Below are 22,362 nucleotides of genomic sequence, written 5' to 3'. Positions count from 1 at the left end.
TCCTTTTGCCAGCGTGCTGCTGTCAGACTGAGGCATTTGAACATCACCACAATTCAAGGATGAGCAGCATCATGTTCACAACCACACTGCCTGCCCATGGAGAGAACTGAGGGCTTAGTTTAAACCACTCTCTGGGACAGCAAGTGTTCACACATTTCTGTGTAGTTTATTTGTGTTAAGGAGGAGAACTGGAAGAGCACCAATGTTTTAAAGACTCATGATCTCAAAGAGTTTGGTTCATCTAAAAGCATCAGTGAATTAATCTTCAAGGCATGATCTGAAGTGGATCAAGCTTTCAAAAATTCTGGATCCATTAATTTTCTGGCATCAGCTGCAAATCTGATTTTTCATTTCAGAGGACAGACCATCCCATACTCTTGTATCGTCTGGGATGTCAGTAAGTGTCATACAATATTTAAATTTCTTGCTTGAAGGAAGCATTAACTTTGCTAGCCTGGCACTGAAGTCTGGGGATACACTGTCTTTGAATTACCTGTGACCCTCACTCCTGCAAAAGAGCCTTTACACAAAGTAACCAACAGAGACACAGGCCATAAAGATATCCACATGTATAGACAAAATTTGTTTAGTTATGGTGCTGTGTTCAGGCTACTCCCTGATGTCTGGCTATAATACTACCACTATTAATGACTGCTTTGGTTAGTATGGCCAGTGTGTGTAACAGTTGGAAACAAACTCTGACTTGAGCATGTGCACACTCATTGTGGGTACTTGTTTACTGGTTAACATATTTCTGGCAGTGGGAGATGTCTCCAAGTGCACCACGAGATGTGCTCCCTCAAAGTCCTGCTGTGACAGTACACTGCTGAGTGACCCACACTGCCTCGACTGGATCAGAGACCATCTCTCTCTGCAAAAGTGAAAATCTTGATCCAAAAGGAGTTTGCAACCAGCAGGTCAGAGCAGCACAGAATATGCTTGCAAGACAGTTTAGGAAAACCTAAGCCAAGCCCCAAGTGATGTTGCTTGGAAAACCTTCAGCTTTAACAGAGTCGACAGCTTGGATAACATTTTCAGCGCTGGCCCGTTGTCGTAGGGGCACAAATCTCACCAAACGGGAAAGACTGTTCAGCATATTTTGGGGAAAAAACTGAGCTTGAGCAAATCGAGCTTCCAATCTCCGCAAAAAAAAAAGCTTCTGAAAGCTGGGGTAAAACACCTGGATCAATCAGAGGGCTGAATCTAACCACTGTTCTGACGCTTCTCTTATTCTTCTTCGCTTTTAAAGTTTTAAATATAGGAAATAGTTCGAGGGGAGTGCAAGAGCCCCATGCGAGGGGTCTGTCTGTTACCCTGTTCCCCGTCACGGCCGCCCGCTCTCATTCCCTCTGCACAGTGACCCCTACCGGCCCCCGGCCCCTCCCGCATCCATCCGCCCGCGCCGGGGCCCGGCTCCGCTCCCGGCCCGGGGCCGCTCTGCCCCGGCCCCGCCGCCTACCCCGGGCCCTGCCCCGGCCCCAGCAGCGCTCCGGCAGCCCCGGCACGGCCCGCCCGGCGGGGCAGAAACTTTCCCGGCGAGTTTCGCTCCCGCTCCGGGCGCGATGTGCCGGGGGCTGCGGCGGCCGAGCCCCGCGGGGCCGAGTGCGGGCGCTGCGTCCCTCAGGCCGCCCTGCGCGCCCCTTGTGCCCCTCAGCCCGCCGTGCGCGCCTCTCTGCGCTCCCTGCGCGCCCCTTGCGCTCCTCAGCCCGCCATGCACGCCTCTCTGCGCTCCCCTTGTGCCCCTCAGCCCGCCATGCGCCCCTCTCTGCGCCCTCTGCGCGCCCCTCAGGCCGCCCTGCGCGCCGCCCTGCGCTCCCTGCGCGCTGCCTGCGGCGCTGCCTGGGGTGGGCGGACGGGCCGGGCGGCAGCCGGCGGCGCGCAGGGCGGGGTGTGGCCTCGCCATTATTTATGAGCTCCAGCCCCTATTTGCTCAGCTAATGATGCACCGGCGGCCGCCGAGCCTCGCCTCGCCGGAGCGGCGGCCAGGGCAGGGCAGCGCCTGTAACTGGAAACCAGCGCCGGCACCGCGCGGCCGCTCCATTCACTCCTAGGTGCGTGGCTGCGCGCAGGGGAGAAGCGCTCCCTGAGCCTCAGGAGTCACTGCCAGGATTATTGCACAGAGGAGCCGGGAATATCTTTACAACCACCACGAGGAGAGACTTTTCTCTTTTTTCCTTTTTTTTTTTTTTTATTTTATTTTATTTATTTTTTCTCTCTGCCGTGAGCCAAGTTTGGAATTAAAATGTTCTGGTAGCAGGAGTGAAGTCTATAAACTGATAGAAACCAGATAGAAGTCAGTATTACTGCTGCTTCCAATAGCCGGGTAAGCATAACTTAAAGTTCTCTTTCTTTTCTGTAATAGATGTGAAATGTCTCTGATGGTTGGAATTTGCTGCTGTTCACAGATAGTTAAACCAATGTTTTCCAGATTGGCATAGTCCGTGTTTGGCAGGGTTTTTGGTTTTTTTTTCCCTTCTTCATTTCTTTTCTTTCCTCTGCCAAATGATTTTCCTTACAGGATTTAGGGGTAGGACCCGGGCTGTAGCAGATGACACCTGCACAGCACTTCCTAGCAAAGCGATACTTTCCAGAAGCCGTGCAACATGCTGCCAGCGACCTCCGTGGCAGGGAAACTTCACTACTTCATTTTCGTAGCGGTTTGTCTGTTTGTTTACAGTTAAGACTAGAATGTAAGAACAGAAATGCAATTAGACACTGCTTTTTGTCTGTCCTGTAGGATTCTTTTAAAGTACTTGCAAGGCTTTAGGTCTGCGTGTTGTCAGCAGAGATCATGTGCACTGGACGTGCTGAATATAGTATCATGACTTACTGAGATAAATTCAGAGCTGGGATATAAGCCCAAAGCAAGAGTCAAAACTGCAATGAGCTGTCAGTTACCAGCTCTGTAAATCTCTGAAATTAAACCTATTTCCATTAGGTAACTCACATGTCAGACACCCTGAGGTACGTTTTTGTCACTATATGCATTTATTATTTATGTGCCTAACAGCTGGGTAGGAGCCATGCTGCTCAGCACTTGAATCTTATATTTGCCTGTCACTTCTGTGTTAACGGTGAAGATCTGCAATTTGAGCAATGAATGTAGCAATGTTTCACTCCTCTAACTGATTACACTAGAATTGGCAGGAGGCACGAGAGTGGGAGGGAAAGAGAGCTGGAAGGGTTTTTATTCTATTATTGTTTCCTACAGTATTATTTAAAGGAAGAAGGAAAGCCGCACACTTGTTCCTCTTTGACTTTTTATCTGTATTGCAAAGAAAGCATAGTGTTACTACTGTAAAATACTTATCCCATTGCATCTGTTAAATCACATGTTCTGTATGATTGGCTATTTATTTTGGCATGACGAAGAAATTTTATTGGGATTTAATGCTATTTCTCTCTTAAAAGAGGAGTAAGTTAAAGGATATCCCATGGGCAAGTCACAGGGCTTTAAATTTAAAGCCCACAAAGCAACATTAGTACTAGAGTTCGTGCAGCCTGTTTAAAAATTATTCTTGGCAAAAACTCTGCAACTATCATTTTATTAGTTAACAGACCCTTAGAGATAATTTGGAACTGGGCCAGAATGGATATGTTTTTCCTACAGACCCGATCTGTAGCTGGCAAATTTCTGACAAGGTTGTTTTTGTCAATTAGCAGAGTTGTAGAATTGCTTGATCTCCGTGCATTTCTCAGTACTCAGAGCAGATAATGAAGGAGAGTTTAGAGTGTGGGCCGCAGAGCTCTGCGCTTTCATGCACGCTGTCCTTCCCACCCCCAGCTTGGTGTGAAGTCCTCAAGCAAAGAGAAGCCTTTCCAAGCGATTTACAGTGAGTGGATGGGGAATGACAGGGGTGGTAACGAGATACGAGGCTTTTACCGCTAAACCAGTGGTGTGGATCCAGCCCAAGCTAGTGCTGACCTAAAGTCATCCCTGCCTGACAGCTCATTCCTGCCGTGCTGGGGTGGTCACAGCCGGTCCTTTAAGGACAGGTGTGAACCTCAGAGGGACAGGATGAACGAGGCTGTAGAAATATTGGCTTCCACTGGAGGGACTGGAGTGCTGGAGCAGAGCTGAGGTGAAGAATGGCAAGCTGACTGTAGGCAAGCAGGTAACAAGTCTCTTAATAAAAATAAATGTACAGCCTTTAAGGATATCTTCTAGCTTTAGGGGCTGTGACTTTCAAAGTGCTTCCTGTTGCCATAAAATCAAATATATCACCTGAGTGATTAATCAATAAGTGGTGTCTAGTAGAAGAGTTATTTACATCAAAAAGATATATATATGAAGTAGTGAAGTAAAATGGGTCTAAAATGATGGTGTTACGTATTCTCACTTTTGCAGCTGAGCTGCCAAAGTTGTTACAATAGGCGAAATGAAATTTGCACTTCACAGTTTTTGTAGAGATGCAGTTTAGTAGCAATGTGATACAGATATGCACTGTTCAGCTTCTAATAGTGGCTGGGCTTTTTTGATTTGGTCTAAAGTCCTTTAGAAAAACCACTTTCCTCCAGTTATTCCAGTGATCTCAAATCCTTCCTGAACTAAGAAAAGATAGAGAGTTCTGGAGTGTTTTCTGAGTCTGAGATGCTCAGGCTTCTCAGCAGCTAACTCCTATAAATGAAGGTTCAGCAAATGTGCAGAAGAAGTAGCAGGTATATCAAGTGTGGTATCATTGTCCAACTCTAGGATTCTTAGTGCCCTGTAAAAGTCAATGAGAGCAGGTGTGTATCCTGAAAGGAGCTAGCCCAAAAAGCAAACGTTGACTAACAGTTTCAAGAGTGTTAAAATACTTTTGGTTTCACAGTTTTGAAATTAATGACATGCACAGCCAGAGTTTCTTTAAATAAAAACTTGAGGGTGATTAGAGAGCTCAGCTTACTAAAACTTAAAGCTCATTTCCAAGTACCTTTGATTTCAGATGTTTAAAGAAAAGAAAAAAAAAAAACCAAACAACCAATAACCCAAACCTACCACCCTCCCCTTAACATGAGAGAGAGATGTCTAAAAATATCAGCCAGATTTTTATTCGTGAAACTTTATCTCCTGTCCTTGCTTTGCTCTGCCTTGACATTTAGTATAATTATATTTCCAGCAGGTGGAATTGTCTTCATTTTAAATAAACTGAGTCTAGTGCTGTAGTCTGTCCTAGCCAAAAGCTGGGCTCTCTTGGTTCCTACTAACAGGCAGAGAGTTCCTCTTGTGCCAGCACAGAGGACTTGCTGGGGAAAACCACTTTCAGATGCACAAAGGAAAAACAGGAGTGCTGTACCTCCTTCACATCAGTAATTATGGCTTCAGCTGGAAGAGGCCTCCAACACAATCTTTGCATACTTTTGTTTTTGCTCCAGATTTGAGAGTATGAGAAGAGTAATGTGATATATCTCTCTTTCAGGTTTCATTTCTTGGATATTAAGTTGCAAATCTGAAGAGATGGCATTTCTTGCAGTGAACGTGTTGATTGGGATATTTATTTACTTTAGCAGTGTAAAAGGATCTTCCCAGCCTCAAGCAAGGGTGTTCCTAACATTCAATGGTAAGAAATAAGATAAACATTCTTAAGCAAATATTATGATTGAACATTTTCTTCTTCGCCTTAAATTCAATAACTGAGTAGATTTTGATCTGTGTCCATAATTGCATTTTGATCTGTGTCCACAATTACAATTTTTGGTTTTTGCTGAGGCAACTGTCAGCCTAAATTTGATTCTCTTACCGGAGTCTACCTATTGCTGTAGATGCATGTTTAATATATAATTAATAATTAGTAGACTTTTCTCTTGATTTTGGATTATTATAACTTACTAACAACTAAAGGCTTGTTTCTTATCTGTAATTTTGTTTGGAAAAAATATAACACATTACTTGTGGTGGAGATGATTAATGATTTGAGTTGCTTTCCTTTTCAGTCAACTGAAACACTTTATATTCTGAAAATGAGGCTGCCTGAAGTTTTACCAAAATAGTTAGTTACAGAGTCCTTTGGAAAAATTCCATTCCTTGTGCACTTTGTGCTCTGTGTAGGATGTACATAGCCTGTAGCAATCACTGATGCCTTCATACTGTAACCCAGCAATGAAAATGATCATTTTCAAAAGAAAGTTTCTTTTACTTCTGAAGTGCTGAGCAGTACCTCATTGCTGCAATTGCACCAATATTGCTTTTAATAGTAAAGTAACTTATTCTTCTAGTCTTAAATGCTGATTTTAGCCACCACTTCAGAATGTGTGTGTTCTTCAGCTTACTGTTCCTGTTAAATCTGAGCTGAAACTTTCTGTCATTAATTATAGAGGCATTGAGTTTCTCCAGCCCTCTGCCTTTTCTGTGATTGTCTTTGAGGCATGAGGGCTTGCTACTTCCTGCACCAATACTGCTTGCATTAGGATGGCTTCTGTGGTTCATTAGTGCAGGGATGCCCTGCCACTGCCTTGGGAATACTCTGTGTGCTCTCAACCATCTCTAAGAATTGCTCTAAAAATAGTCAGAGCTAGCAAGTATCTCAAACTTCTACTGCTACAACGATCAGTAACTATGTAAACATGAGACTGAGAGACGTCCAGAAGGAGACTGTCAAGTTAGACTTTCTGCAAATACCAACCAGAGTTTGAATAATTAAATTATAGAACAAGGGGCCCTAAACTGATGAATGCAGTACTTAATAGGTGTAAAATAGCACGGCTCCAGTAAAAGCAATAGTAGGAATTGAGTTCCAAGAGGGAATTCAAATGAAGAAGTAGGGATAGGGGTTTATTTTCCTTGTTTAGAGTCTGCACTGGTTTTGGTGGAGGTGGTACTGTTTTGGCACAACTCAACACAGAAGCAAGTTTGGCTGTGGTTGTGTGTTACATTGTAGGTTTGCCACAGTTATGCACAACAGGCTGATTTAGATTGCCACGTCATCTCCTTGGTGGCCTTGAAAGTAATCTAAGCTTCCCTTGATCTCTGGTATGAGCATGAAGTAGGAAGTGTTCATGTTTTGTGGTATTCAACCTTGTGAATGGGAAAGAATTCTACTGAGAAGCAAATGGTTTTAAGAGAAACTCAAGAGCTTTTGTCTCATCACAGGTATCCTGCAAGGCTGACACAGTGAAGCATCCATAGGGCAAAAGACCCCAAACCTAAGAATTAAAAAAAAAAAAAAAACAACTGAATTAAAACCTTAGTTTCTGTGCTCCTGAAAGGAGGTTGTCCCTTCTCCCTTTAGAAGGGGCTATGACAGCTTCATGCTGCAGTGACCCCTTTGTCTGGTCAGGTTCTCGGGCCCCAAGAGCTCTGTCCCCTGTGCCAGCCCTGGGGACACAGCCTTGCCTCACTAGTTCCTGCTGTGACCCTCCTTGGCTGCCTTGCTTAGAGAGCCTTGCAATGCTATGTGATTTTCTTAAAACTGACTTTTACTCTCCCTCATACTTAACAGCCAACCTTTGAAGAAGAAATTACATTTTTAGGTCCTAAATTTTTATTGGGTCTTTTGAAGTCATAAAAGTAAAAAATGAATTATGTGTTTTTACAATATGAGAAGTATGTCTGAAATAAAAAGCTAAGCTTTTTGTGTAATATATAAACAGAAATTTTATTTTTAAACCTGATTTCCAGATGGTAAGAAACAACTTTCATTATGTGAAAAGAGTTTGCAGGTTGTTGTGTATACCAAGGTAATGGTCCCACCTGTAGTATGAACTTCTGTTCTATAAATCTTTGTTTGCTTACATGAGTAGAGATGTAATAGAAAAAGGTGAAACTTTGTATTGTTCTCTAGCTATTGTTCTCTAGTGCCATAACACATTTTTTCTTCATAAGCTGCTTCATAACTTCTTGTTTTTAAATCATGTAGAAATACCAAGTTATTTGGCAGTCTCCTTGCCCTGAGAAGCTGTCAGTTTTTATGGAGAATTGTCACTCTTTTAAAGTGCATCATTTGAAAATAAAACCATAATTAGGACTCCTTATGTTTTAAATGACATTAGACAATGAAGACAAGTCATTCAAACTTAGGATACTTATGTGATATTTTTCAGGTTCTGAATTGGATTTGGCTCAGTGTCTACAATTGCATTGTATAAGTTTTGGGGGTAGAGTGTATACAGGAGGAGAAAATGAGTGATGCTTTTCAAAGCTAACCTGCTCCTTCAGGATCAAGTCAATTGAGCTTATTCACATTGCAGCATTTCTCATGGGAAAATCCAGCAAGTATCTTGACCTATTCTGTTTTTCATCAGGAAAGATAAAAATGCGAATCATTTGAATCATGGGCTGCTTTTCTCTTTGCCATCCAGTTCATTAAGAATCAAATGTAATTAAAAAGTGCGCCTGGGTAATACCTCAAGAGCCTGATAATAGGGATTTTGCAATTAACTTCAATGGATGAAGGACTGCAACCCTAACTTCTATTTCTGAAATCAAAAGCCTGGCCCCTTGTCTAATTAAAATGTAGTTCATGCCTTAGCTGAGGTTGTTAACTGTGGGTATGACGTGAGTGTGGAACTTGCTGCTGTCTGCACCCCGAGTGCCTTGGAAATTGCAGTGCTGTACAGAACCCCGAGGCCTGATTCCTACTGCTTGCACCTTGTATAGCCATTTACTCAGCTGAAAGGAAAGGTCAGGCTGGAGCTGAGCTGCTGCTTTGCTCAGGTGAACGTGGTAAAGCAGGGGACTGGGCCTGTGGAGAATCAGGAAAAGGGGCTCTGGATGTGCCTAATTTGTGTGACCTAATTGTCCTGTTCAAGGGTGATGGCTCAAACCACTGGTACTTGTACAAGGTCTGCACTTGAAGAGCTGCTGCAGCTGAAGAAAAAAAGATGGCCCAAGGCTTTTTGTGTTCTGAAATTGCAAAGATGTGAAGCCTGTGGAGCAGCAGGTGCAGCAGTGTTGGGAATCATCTGCTGTGTTCCTGTTGAGCCTGCAGGAGTCAGGGAACCTGGGATGGAGGAAGCAAAGGACTCAACATGTCTCCCTGCACTATTAGTACACTATTCCCCCTCCTCCTGCCTCTTCTGGCTCGTGTCCCTGGAATAGATATTTTTTAAATCTACTTAAATCACCTATCTTGATTTAAAGCACCATAGTTTATTTTCTCTTTATAGCAAAAGACTTACCTTATCTGTTTATGGACAATCAAGTGTGGTGCCTGCTGTTTCTCAAGCTCCATGCATTCCTTCTTGTCACTGCATGCTCCTGAACAGATAATTGGGAGCTGTATCCTTCAGTCTTCACAGGAAAAAAGCCTTTCTGAAATCAGTGAGAGTATGACCAGAATAAGGAAGGAGGTACTAGACTCCAGGTTAGTGTCAGACTTTGTTTCATTCCAACTCCAAGAGATGTTGGAATGAAACAAACCTTTTGGATTTTGTTGCAGCCCTAAAATGCTGAGCCATACCATTTTACCATCAAATTCTGAATTGATTGAAGCAGATAGAGTATTTTTTTATAAATATTAAAGCAGATAATGTATTTTTTAAAATACACTGAAACCTTCTTTGGGGATTAAATGTATACGGTGATACACAACAAAGTGATAATTTCGCAATTTACTGGGAACATGTAATGCATTCCTGCCTTAAATGTCTGGTCTAGCAGATATTTCCCATGCAGATTCTCCTATTGTCTGCAGTGAAAATTCCATATGAGAAGTGGATCAAGGCTAATTTGCAGACAGTTTTGTTCTTCTCTTTGTTATAAAATTACTAGAACACGTAAAGGAATTTTAAGAAAGTATCAGTCGGATTCATTAATGACAATTAAAGTGCATAAAATGTCACCAGAGCAACAGCAGCACTTATTCAACTGTCAACATATTTTAAAAGATTTAATGCAACCCCTGTGGTTACCCTCAAGGAAAAATAAAGGAACTGAGAACCATTTTCCTTGAGCTCTTGAGCAACAGCAGTACAACTTGTTTTTAAACAATCCCTCATTGTAATGTTAATGTTACCACAGTTAATAAAAAGTTCATTTATTATTTGAGGGACTTTGTGCTGATGACAGTCTAGTAGGCAAAGGTTTACACTCATATAGTTGATTGGATCTTTTTTGGTGTCTATGGAATGAAAGCTATTTATGAAATGAAGTAGAAGTAAAGCCTTAAAAGAGGAAAAAAAAAAAAGAAAAAGAGAGAAGAGATCCAGGGTTTAATTTTGTTTACATGCAGAATTTACCTTGAATGTTCATATAGTTTCTTGATTTTCAGCAAATTGTGGGTAATATTTTCTCAAAATTAACTCATTTGGTGCTCTCACAGCTTCATGGATCTTAAATAATGTTAATTTATAAAGTGTTGAGCACCAACAATGTGAAAATTTTCCCAATTTAATTGTCTCTCACTGGATATCTAAAAAAACTTTATTTGAATACATCCATCTAAAAATAAGATACTTTTTTATCTTTAGTAGTGAAATTGTTCTTTTACAGTTTGTTATAGAATCATAAAATGCTAAGGGGTTGGAATGGATCTTAATGATCTGGTCCCAACATCCCCTGACATGAGCAGGGATTCCTCCCATTAGACCAGGTTGCTTAAGGCTTTATCCAAGCTGCCCTTGAACACTGCCAGGGTTGGTATATCCACAATCTCCCTGGCAACCTGTTTCAGTGTCTAACCACTCAAGAGTACAGAAATTATTCCTGATATCTAATCTAAATCGGCCCCTCTTTCAGTTTATGCCCATTTCTCCTTGTCCCATCACTCCTGCCTAAGAGCCCTTCTCTGGCTTCTCTGTAGCCCCTTCAGATACTGGAAGGTCTCTGGTTGCTGTGAGGTCTCCAAACCTCCTCTTCTCCAGGCAGAGCAGCCCCAACTTTCTCAGCCTGTCCTTGTGTGGGAGGTGCTCCAGTCCCCTTATCAACTTTGTGGCCTTCTCTGGATTTGCTCCAACAGTTTCAAGTTCTTATTTTGGGGACACCAGAGCTGTGGTCAGTATTCCAGATGGGGTCTTGAATTGACAGCTTTGGTTGTTACAAATTATAGTCTTTGGGGGTAATTTTTACACTTCTACCTTCTCTGTAATTTTTTTTTCTGTGCCTTTTTGTTTGTGTTTCTTTTTTCTCTGTTATATAAACAGAGGCTTATTTCTATAAATCTTGTATTGAAGTTGAATTGCTTGAATACGCTATGAGTTAAATGTACAAAAGAAATCAAACATATTAAAAGGAAGCATTATTTAAAAACCTCTGTATTCTTTCTAGAGTTCCATGGTTATAGGTTCTACATGCCAAATGACATTGAATCTGCTTATTTTCATGTTCTTGTTCCGTGCCAGTGTCTTTGAGTTGGCTTCCCTGTTATTATTGTTGACATGAGTGTACAGGAGAGGATAATGTATTGTTTCTGTATTTAGTTAAATTGTGCCATGTGATTTGACTTCAGTTATGAAAATGGTCTTGCAATAAAGCTGAAGTCACAGGTGGTGTTTGGTCCAGTTCTGTCTTTGTGCTCTAAAATTACCGTAAGAAGTACCCTCATGGGAAAGCACAAAGAAGTATGTCTTCAAGGTGGTTAATTATCAGGCAACAGAGGTGTCAGATGATTAACCAAAGGTAGTTAATTACCAGGCAACAAATTACCAGCCTACAAACTTGATCCTACTCTTGGATGAAGAGCTCATCTGAATTTGACAAAATTTGTGAAGACTTGTTTTTTTTCTTGCACATTAATAAGTAGATCTGTTACCTAAGAGATGACTTACTTCCTTTAATCTCTTTTTGTTCCTGAACTCAGTCAATTTGACCTGTATCTGAACCAGCTGTGGTTTTGTTTGGTTTTTTTTTTTAATTTTGGAATGGAAAAATCAAACTTTATCTTAGAACATTTTGACAGATTCTTCACATCTTGGCGCTCTCTGCTTGTCATAGAAGAAAGCAGCTTATCTTGGCCAATTCCACTGCTCTGTCATTACAATTCTTTCTTGCATTGCCTGTCCAAGGCAAATGCTGGAGTCCCTACGTAGGCAGTTATATTGCCGTTATTCTACAACACATCTTCTTTTTCTGTTTAAAAAAATGTGATGAGAGAGAAATGGCATAGACATTTCTAATACCCCATTTTTTTCCAGTGTTTGGGTACCAGTAACAAGAGCTCCTCTGTGAGCTCACAGAGCTCCTACTGGATGAGCTCACAGTGCACTTTGATATGTGGAGCTGCACAAGCCTTTGTGTGTATCAGATGTAATTAGTGACGTGACTCACAATAATTACTCATTTTATTGAAGTGCGTTGACTGAGGTCCTGCCATGAATAAATACATAGACCAAGAACTTGTGCTGTTATTTGAACTGGCTGTTCCCTCAACATGTGTGTTTTGTTCTTTTTGGTGCTGACTTTTCTGAGTTCTCAGTAACACTTCTTAATAAAAAGACTAGCAGTTTCTCAGGGGAAGGTCTTTGTCTTAGGGACACGGTTTACTGATTCACAGTGCAGCTCCTCAGCTCATCTTCGCTCATCTTACAATCAGACATCCCTGGCTCAGCAGGCACCAGGTTAAAAGAAGGCTGTATGTTTTTCCCTGTTCAGTCAATTACATAGGTGGGGTCTCAGGGATACAACTGAGTAAAAGTTCACTCACAACTGAGTGAATCAGGGTGATGTTGTATCTCTCTTACTGGGAATCAAGATAAATGTGTATTTCCAGGAATGAAGAGAATGATTGTGATTGACAGAGGATTTACCTTTTTCAGTGCAAACTTGGTACAATTGCATTTGCATTGTTACTTCATCTGCCACTGACACAGCTTCTTCCAGGAAGCAGAAATCCTGGTAGTGATTTACTGGAGCTAAGACTCAGGTGTCACAATGGAAGGAAGATAGGGAGTGATTGCTCTGCCTCTCCCATGAAACCACTCTGGAGCTGGGACCATCATCTCCTTAGAGAGTTTAGGTCTTTGTCTTATCTTTGTGAATGTAAGGCTAACTATTCCTCCTTGAGGAGAAGCTTCTCGATTCTTTTGTGTGTAAGGTTGGTGGAGGTTTTATTTCCTGCTCCTTTGTACAGTATTTGGGATATTTCCACCTACTGCTCTCACCCAACAAATTAGTTCTACAAAAGTGAGTGCTACAAAGGCTCCTCAATTACTACAACTAATACCCCAGATTATGTGAAGATTTTTTTTTCAGAAACACAGTATGCATAGCTTTAATTTATAATCTTAGAAGGCTTTTACTGCAAGGCAGCATTTTGAAGATGTGTCTTGCTGCCATCTTACATCTTACCTACAAGAGATTAGGCCATGATATTTCATCATTATCATGAAAGAAAGAGAAAAAAATCTGTAACTTCTATCATATGACCTTGATATAAAAAGTCTCTGGAAAGCATTTCACCAGTACACAGCTCCAGTGAGTGCTGTCAGGGAGTTGCAAGAAATGCAGGATTTATTGGGAGCTCTGTGTGTTGTTGGGAGAAGTGAATCTCAGATCTGGTGTGTGAAGGCCTTCAAATCACCATGAGCTTAGAGACTGGTCTGTGAGCAGCTTTCAGGGCTGAGCTCTTAATTTGTGATTTAGCCACCATCTCCCAAGTGCTGTATGAAATTTTTAGTGACATTGATAATATTGAGGAAGGAAGAATGGTTTTGGTTTTGTTTGGATTTTTAAAATTTTTATTTGGAGGCTGTAAGTCAACACTTCATATGAAATGCATCCTATTTTTGTGAGAATGTTTCATTTCCAGTAAAAATTTCAAATGCAAATATGGTTTTGTGAGATGTAATTTTTAGTGATAGAATGGAATACCCAGACTTCTGAACTGTTCTGCCTAATCTTACACACTGCTCTGGAATAAATTATTACCTCACCAAAATTATCTTCTAGAATGTGGATGAGGAGACATCACAATCAGCTGGGACTGCCAAGTTTCTTCATGGAAAAAATATGTGTATTGGCAGTTGCTTCTATTTTTTTTTAAAAAGAACACGAATCCAAATTCTTTTAATTACAGGCACTGCTTTCAGCCATTAAGAAGGCCAGAATGGCATTCCAAAATTAAAAAAAAAAGGAATTAAGAATTACATGGTAAATATGAAATGTATTAAAATTCACTTTCAACTATTGTCTCAATTGTTGCCTCCTTTTAGAATTGCCTTTGCAATTTCACAGTTCCAATATTGCTTTGAAATGGAACTGAAAAACACAAGGTCTTGTAAATTCCTCCCTGACAGTAATAGGCTTTCTCAGTTACATGTTCTCCTTATCATTTGTTGTTGCTTCTGTTGCTTAACAATTCTTTTCTGTTGTTTAGTAACATTTCTCTTTGCCATTCTTAATGAAAATATATTTATTTTCAAAAGCTTTGAGTTGTGCGGAGTAAATTAATTTACCTCAGCTCAGAATCAATTAAATGGGACAAACATTTGTCTTCTTTTAACATCTGTGTAAATCAGGCTAGACCTCTCAGTCTCCCAGCTCAAAGGAGCTGCAGAGTTAGATTTACAGGCATAAGAGAAATATGCAAGGCAAATGTCTGTTCCCTTGCTTAGCTAAATTGGCTGAAAATGATGAGCCTCATTTTCTTTCCTTTTCATGATGCAAAGTTTTGAACAGGAGAAGTACCATGGTAGATATGCACACTACAATTGATAGTGCAACAGGAAACAGAGAGGGGAAGACAGTAACAGTAGATGTACTCATTAATATTGAAATAATGAAATATTTTCATTATTTTTAATGAAAAAAGGCATATGTATTTAGAACAGTGTTACAGATACATCAGTTTGAAGCTTTGATTTTCTGTTTGTTGATCCCAAGCATTTTACTTCATTTGAACCTAACCCTGATACAGAAACTCCTTGAGAATAACTACTGCTCTCAGGAGAGTGGATTTTCCTTATCCTCTGAGACATCCTCTGAGCCATAGCCAGCCAGGGAATTAAACACTCTTTTCCTTGGGTCCAGCACTGTCACACACCTCTTTGGCCTTTCTGGTGCATTACAGTGGCACAGGGTACACATCATGAGCTGTGCTTTCTATAGCTCTTAGGAGCTCCTCCTTGTCTGGAGCAGCCAGCCTGCGTGCCTCTAATTGCAGTTGTCTGAGACAGTCTCTGTGTGAGTATGTTGAGTGCTCTTGCAAGGCAAATATCAAATTAAAACACAAAAATGTGAGCACTTGAATTTTCAGAATGGCGCTTTCTGGGTTTTTTTAATATCAGCCAATTAAGATGTTATTTTCAAGGAGAGGCTTGGCATTTTTTCAAAAATTTACTTCTTGAGGCCTGAAAAGGCTTTAGTTGGCATGGAGAAGTGATCCTAGGCTTAGACTTTGTGATGGCTTCAGCATGAACACAGCTGGAAATTTTTAAGCTGATTTGACTAAAAACCCACTTCCTGTCACTGTTGAAAATAATGCACCATATATATATATATTTTACCTAAAGCAGACAAACCTACAGCAAAGACAAAAGAGTTTAAAGCCCCCATAAGGTGTTTTATTGTGGTTTGCATTAAGGAACTAAAGCAGTGCACACACAACTTTTAAATATGAAAATGAATATGCCTGTACAGCCATTACCTCTTCTTTAATAACTTACCATATTTGTAGCTTTGGTAAATCCCTTTAAAATGAGAAGAGTGTCAGCCATTCATTTCTCCAGCAATAAAACTGTTTTGCTTATGGATACTTGCAAATTTTAGACTTTTTAGACAAAATTTGGAAAAGTAAAGTAGGTAAAGAATTTGTCAGTATTTTTATTACATGTTTTTTCAAGCTCTCTCTCTACTATTTCCTGATCTCAGGTAAATATGTTCTTAATTTCACAGTAATAGCTGAAAGGCTAAGCTGCATAAAATTGCAAAAATAATTTGAAGCTTTCAGGTGCAGTCAGGTATACCACTGTGCATGAGCAGTGCCCAGAAAGTGGAGCTAGGAGAAGACTTAGGAACTTGGCTGGCATAGTTTGGCCCACCAGCCAGGTCCAACAAACCACAGACCTTTTTTTTATCTGGTCACACTCTTTCCTTTGAGACATGGGAGAATCTGCTTGCACAGTGTGTGCTTCTATAGCTGATGAATTCATCCTCCCCAGCACCCAGAGGGTGAGCAGTGGGTTCATGAAGCACCAGCATGGTGCTTGCTTACTGAAGAGAAAGAACACGAGTCTTGCTGCATTTTTGGGTATATATCCCCCTGGACTAGTTAGAGCAGGCTCTGGGGAAGAAGGGCAAGCACAGGAATTCAGCATCTCCCCAGCAGCTGGGGAGAGCAGAACGACCACCCTGATGCAGGGGCTTGGAGGAGGGTTTTATAGAGCAAGGCTGTGCCAGCTGAATCAATACAGGGGCAGGGTTCATACCTACTGTGGTAATTTACAGAGATGTGTTAGGTGGGGGGAGACAATCTCATAGAATTAATTATGAAAATCCAACCAGCCAATCTTTCTTGAGTTGGATTTTTTTTTCAGATACAGAAATCTGCCTGAAATGATGACTTAATTTCCATTTTCTATTAAAAAAAATAAAAAGGTATATTTTATTCCAGATTCTCAGAGTGTCATTGCCAAAGAACTTTCCTTCATAAAAACATTCCAGTTATATGCAGCATTGCCATCCAGTGATGAGACCCCTCACCATTATTATTATTGTTGCTGTTACTATATTTGTGCTTCTATCCAGTGCATTTTATGGGTACTGGGATTTTGGTATTGGTATTAGTATTGGTGCTGGGGTCAAGCATTGAATGCTGGTTATGAAGCAGCCTGTCCTTCTCCTTGTATGCTCACTTCCTCTCTTACCTTGTTCTTAAAGAAGTGGAAGAATTCTGCCTGGATTTTTCCAAGAGGCAAGCAGCTGAGTTTATTCTATTCACTCTTTGTGGTGACTGTGACAGACCTTTGCTTTAAGGTTATTTTCTTTTGCACAAGGGGACAGTGGCATGGGAAGGGCTTTATGGCTTGCTTATGGCTATTGAAAGCTTCCCTAGCCAGCTGGAGATCACTTTCACATTGGGTTGGTTGTGAGAGAAAACATGCAACGTCTAAGACCAGCTAAACTTGAGATTGTGTGTAACATCAATAAACCCCAGCACTCTGAATAAACAAGGTGGCCACTCACTGTTTACTGTTCCCTTTGCTTATTTTTCCAGCACTGTGTCTGTGACAGCCCCAACCTGTTTGCTGAGCAGCTTAAAGTGGGTTTTGCTCAAAATAGGTCTAATTCTTAGCTGATAGGTTTAAGTTCTATGTGGAAATGTAGGAGACTGTGGGACAATTTTTCACTAAAAGGCCCTTTAAAGAAAGCAAATATTTATCAGTGGAGTGTGAGGGGGTGACATAGGAAGCACCAGGAGGTGAAAGGGCCTTGTAGAGATTACTCACAGGCACAAAATACTGCACCCCAGCTCATGTAGGATGAGAGCATTGAGCCTTAATGTCTGCTCTAGAGGTAGTTTCCAGTTCCTTTGAGGCTGACTTCAAATCTGATACCAGATCTTGTGTTGAAGAAAGTGCACATATGTTCTCTTAAGGTTCATTTAGGAGGCAAAATACTATTTTTCACATCAGAATGGAGCATAGTTTTGGGCTGTTGTGTCATTTATGTGTTAAAGTTTGCTGAAGTCATGCCAGTTTATTTGTTTTCATTTGTGGAGATGAAAGACTGGGGAAGGAGGTTGTTCAGTTTTGGACCCTCCCAGTATAAAAGATTCCGGTGAAATAGGGGCCACAAGGCTGCTGTGGGTGCTGGAACACATGGTGAGCAGAGATTCTTATGGTGGCTGTCTGATGGAGGGAGCCAGATCCTCTCAGCAGTACACAGTGACATCTGTTTAGATGATAGGACTTTTTTTCCTTTTCTTTATTTTGTTTTTCCTTTCTTTTTTGATTGTTTTGTTTTATATTGTTTTTACTGTAAGCATACTGAGACATTGACACAGGTTATACAAGGAGGCAACAGACTGGGCACTGCTCCAGGTATTTGAAACTCAGCTAGGTGAGGTCCTGTGCAAACCCACCTCACCTCAGCAGGCATTCCTGTTTTGAATAGGATTTTGGCTGACACAACCTTCAGATGTCTTTTCCAGCCTGCATGTTTTGGGCTTCTGTGATTTTATCAGAGATCAGCAGGTGTGAGAGTTAAGACGTTGGTATCTATTTTGGCAGAGTTTCCAGTACAGCTTATCTATTAAAGTAGTTCTGAAGAAGAAAGTTTGCTTCTCTCAAAAAGGTCAGAAATTCGACCCAAATGACCTGGCATCCTGTGTGCCTTTGTCCACAATGAAAGCCGTAAACACTCAGCATCAGGAATTTTTATTTAGGATTTTTTTCCCTGCAAATTATTGTGCCTGAAGTGCGTGTTTTCAAGACTGAAACAGTTTTCATGTTGTGTAAATTGTTTTCTTTCAGTAAAAAATAGAATAGATTTCCCTGGTGTGGAGGGGAAAATCATGGGTCGGGCTGATTTGGTTGAATGGTAAAATATAACAATTCCTCTTCTAAGGAATGGCAGAAATCCTAGATATGCAGCATTACATGGAATTATATGAGGACAATGTCATGTGGTTCTATGTGTATTTTCTGTACATAATCTCCTTTTTTTCCTCTTGTTTAAGAAAAAGAGATTGCCTTCTTTTTAAACTGAGTTCTTTCATAATACAATGATTAAATCAGTACATTACAGTGGAGTATGAAGTATGTAGCTAAATTTACAGGTTTAAATAAATTCTATAATACTTTTATTTATTTATTTATTTATTAAATTCTATTGAACTCTTTATTACCAAATCAGAATAAAGGTTAAATTATATAAGTAACATTTCTGACCATATTTGATGGTATAATTTTGGTCTCAGAACACATTGTAGATCTTGTTCTGGTTCTAGTTTATTCTCCAAGTTTGTACCTCTGTGTGTGTAATAGAACAGATAAACCAGATTCCCACAGTACACGCTGTGTTTGGTGAGGCATTCCACTTCTGGGCGAATTTTATGTTATCTGATGTATTGCAGGTGTATAGCAAAAAATGTTTGCTAAAATATGATAAAATGCAAGTCCAGTTAAAAAATTCTGAATTACCTGGCCACATCCTGTTTTGAATGTGTAGCATCCTAAATTTGTCCAAGCTATTGTATTTTCTTTCATTTGAGTGGCTGAATTTGCATCCTCAAGCTCTGCTCTTTAGTGGTGTGTGTGTGCACACACGTACACAACCAACATAGAAAAAAATTAGTAACATGATACATACTTCTGAGCTTAAGCTTTTTCTGTCTGCAGTTTACACTGTAATATTTTGAATATTTGACAAATTCATTAGAATTGTATTGATTATTAGTCTGTACAGACTTAGGGAAGATGTCTTTAACCTCTGCAAGCCTCTACTGGTCTCTGGCTGGCATTATTTACCAAGTCCCTCTGTTGTTGCTGTCTGCCATAGAATCATGGAATCTTGTGGCTTGGAAGGGGCCTCCAGCCAACATCATGCTCAGAGCATGTCTGATGAGATCAGGCTGCTTTGACACAAGTCCACTTAAGGTTTTAATAACTAAAGTGGTAGAAATCCCCCTCTTTGACATCGATGTTCCAGTAGCATTCCAGCAGGTCATTTTACACATATGTAAGAAGAGTAATTCCCCAGCCCTGAAGGTGTTCCAGGCCAGATTGGATGAGGCTTGGAACAACCTGGTTTAGTGGAAGGTGTCCCTGCCTATGGCAAGGGAGTTGAAATTAGGTGATCTTTAAGGTCCTTTGCAACCCAAACCAGTCCATGATTGATTCTAGGATTTCCTCTTTTCATTTGCTTTTTAAAACTGAAGAAACTCAGTTCTCTCATCTCTCCATGGAAGCCATGTGATCCAGAAAGTTGTATCTTCTCTTTGGCTTATTTTTAGTCTTGGAAAGTTACCCTGTCATTCTAATGGTGAGCTGCTCACTTCAGTATCTGCTCACCATCTCTTCACCCCTCTCCAAGTTCATCTCAGCATATAAAATGAGCAGAGTCTGATTCTGTGTCTATTACAATAATTCATGATTCAGCCACTTGAAGAATCACATATCTCTCTTTGTATATACTTACTGGCTATTAAGTTGTTTTGGTGTCCATTTGGGGAAGAAAAAAGGAGGATTTTGTTTGCCCTGGTGTTGTTACAGTTAACAATTGAGGTTTTCTTCCCAGAGAATGTGAACAAATAGGAGTGTTTTGAGCGTCCATGGCAGTTGTTTAATGTTTCTTGAAGCTGAGTTTAATGATATTATGAGGGAATCACCTGCCAGCCATTCGTAGAGGAACTTCTATATAATTTTCTGAGGACGCCCTTTGATTCCTTCCCATAAATCAATTCCTATATACAGTTTAAAAAGAAAAGCCTGTTTATTAGTTCCCTATTAATTTACATTTTGGGCATTAATTCTTGTCGCTGGGGGAAGCCAAAGCATTGTGTCAGTTGGCAATACCAAAATCTCTTGTATATGAAGAATAAAATAGTATAGATCTCAGTTCCCTTCTTTAGATTCTCAACATACAAATTCATTCTCTGTGTGGTAAAGGATAGGTGGATTTCATCTGAAAAGAGATATTCATTTCCATTTGATCCGCCTTAATCCTGAGGATATGGGTTTGGATCCCAGAGCTATTGAAAATATTAACCTGATGCTTCCATCAGCTTTCAAAAGCTCTGTGATTGAAGGTCTCAGCAGCTGTTATCTACTATAATAAATGGCAATGATAAAAAAAGACTGGATAAGCTGAGGATTCTTTTTTTAAAGAGCAAATAAAAGTATTTTCTTTCAAAATTAAGTTAGGGAAAAAAAATCCTTTGGTTATTTCTTTATTGATAGAAAGTACCAACAAGACTGTTCTTTTCTACAAGTACTGCTTAGGATTTGGGGGCCACAGTTCATTGCAAAATATTCTGCCTCTGTTTGCCCAGCTGCCACACCTCCTCTGCCCTGTCTCCTCCTGTATGTGAAGAAAGAGGCTGAAACCAAGGTAAAGGGAATAACAGGTTTAGTGCTGCTCTGCTTGTAGGCCATAATCAATGTAAATGATGTTAACAGGATTAAGACTTTTTGCTTCCATGTGCTTATTCCACCCTAGAGGAATGGTACCCTAGTATTTAAGCACAGGCAATATAAAACAATCCTCTGGTGTGGTTTTGGCTATATAGTGACATGTATTGGTGACCCAAAATAAGGAATAAGTCATGCAAGCTTTTTTATTTCAATTTTTTTCTTTTTGGTGGGTGGGAGAGGTGGTGCTGGTGGTGTTTTTGTTTTGTTTTGTTTTGTTTTGTTTTTTTTTAACTGTCAAATCAAGGTTGAAACAACTGGGAACTGCTCCTCCAGTATAACCTGGGTAGTTGAGGCAGAATGGGCCCTCAGACAGAAGCAAGCCAAAATGCCAAAACCAAAGGCAACTCTTATGGAGAAAAAGGATACAGGAAGGATGTTTCTTTATCTTTCATTCCAACTTCAATTTTATGGATGTTACACACAAATTAAAGTAAGATTATATTACAGAACTGTGTGTTACAAACCCTTATGGCACAAAACTTAAAGAAAAAAAATTCATATTCATGTCAGATGCATTTTAATTTCAAAATGGTCCACAAAGTTTATGCCCAGCATATCATTTGTATTGCAGCAGACTTTCTCTGTTTTACATGTTTCCATTTGGTTTTGGCAAAACAAAAGGAAACAGTTAAAAAGACATTTCTCTGTGGAGACAAAAAAAAACTCTTCTGAAGTCCAGTGATGTTACCGAATTTTGGATCATAATCATATTTTCCGGTGGTTGCAGTATTTCAATTAGAAATCTGCATTTAATCACTCTGCATCCTAAAAGAGGGTGTGCAGTTATGAACACAGCAATATCTGACAGTGTTCAATGATGTCTTTTGTTGTAAGAGAGTGTTCAATTTCCTAATGAATATTAGAACGAAAACAGTAGATTAAAATCAGTTTCTATGTTTTTATACTTTTCTTTTGTATGTCCAAACTGCAGCATGAAGCGTTCATCCAGCTCAGAGGTTTCAGGGCCATGGATGTGGTTTTGCATTAACAAGGTGGCATTTACATGTCTTGGGACAGGCCTTGCTACTCCTCTTGGCAGTGATGAAAAGGACACACATTTGCTACTGTCCCTTCCTCACTGGTCATACCAGTAATTGCCACTTTGTATTATTTATAGAGACCGAGTTGGTTTACAGTTTTGTTTTTTCCTGCTTTTCTCTTTAGCCACTATCCAACACAACTGCACCCAAGCTTTTTTTGAGGTTTGTCTGGTGGAAGCAGAATTAAAGATTTTTGTGTACTTTGCTGTCTTATGACAACTGGCAGCAACTGAAATGAGGCATGTCAAGTGACTACCACAAAAAGAAGTCAGTAATTTACAAGTTCAGACAAAGGTTGAAGAAACAAACCTTCTCTGTAGTTGTTCTGTCTTGTACA

The 22,362-nt window shown here is 40.3% G+C and overlaps 1 protein-coding gene across 1 annotated transcript in view; it reads left to right on the top strand.

The window, feature by feature from the left end:
• The first annotated feature begins 2,218 nt into the window (after nucleotides 1–2,218).
• SEMA3C (semaphorin 3C) overlaps nucleotides 2,219–22,362 on the top strand; it is a 116,746-nt gene continuing 96,602 nt past the window's right edge. Inside the window, exons 1-2 of the mRNA XM_066550933.1 lie at nucleotides 2,219–2,323; nucleotides 5,400–5,540. Coding sequence (XP_066407030.1) covers nucleotides 5,438–5,540 — 103 coding nt within the window. The 5' untranslated portion in view covers nucleotides 2,219–2,323; nucleotides 5,400–5,437. The remainder of the gene's footprint in view (nucleotides 2,324–5,399; nucleotides 5,541–22,362) is intronic.

Source organism: Molothrus aeneus, chromosome 5 (genome assembly GCF_037042795.1).
Source record: "Molothrus aeneus isolate 106 chromosome 5, BPBGC_Maene_1.0, whole genome shotgun sequence".
Classification (NCBI taxonomy): domain Eukaryota; kingdom Metazoa; phylum Chordata; class Aves; order Passeriformes; family Icteridae; genus Molothrus; species Molothrus aeneus.
The sequence above is the reverse complement of the archived record's forward strand: the minus strand, read 5'-3'. Positions and strand labels throughout refer to the sequence as shown.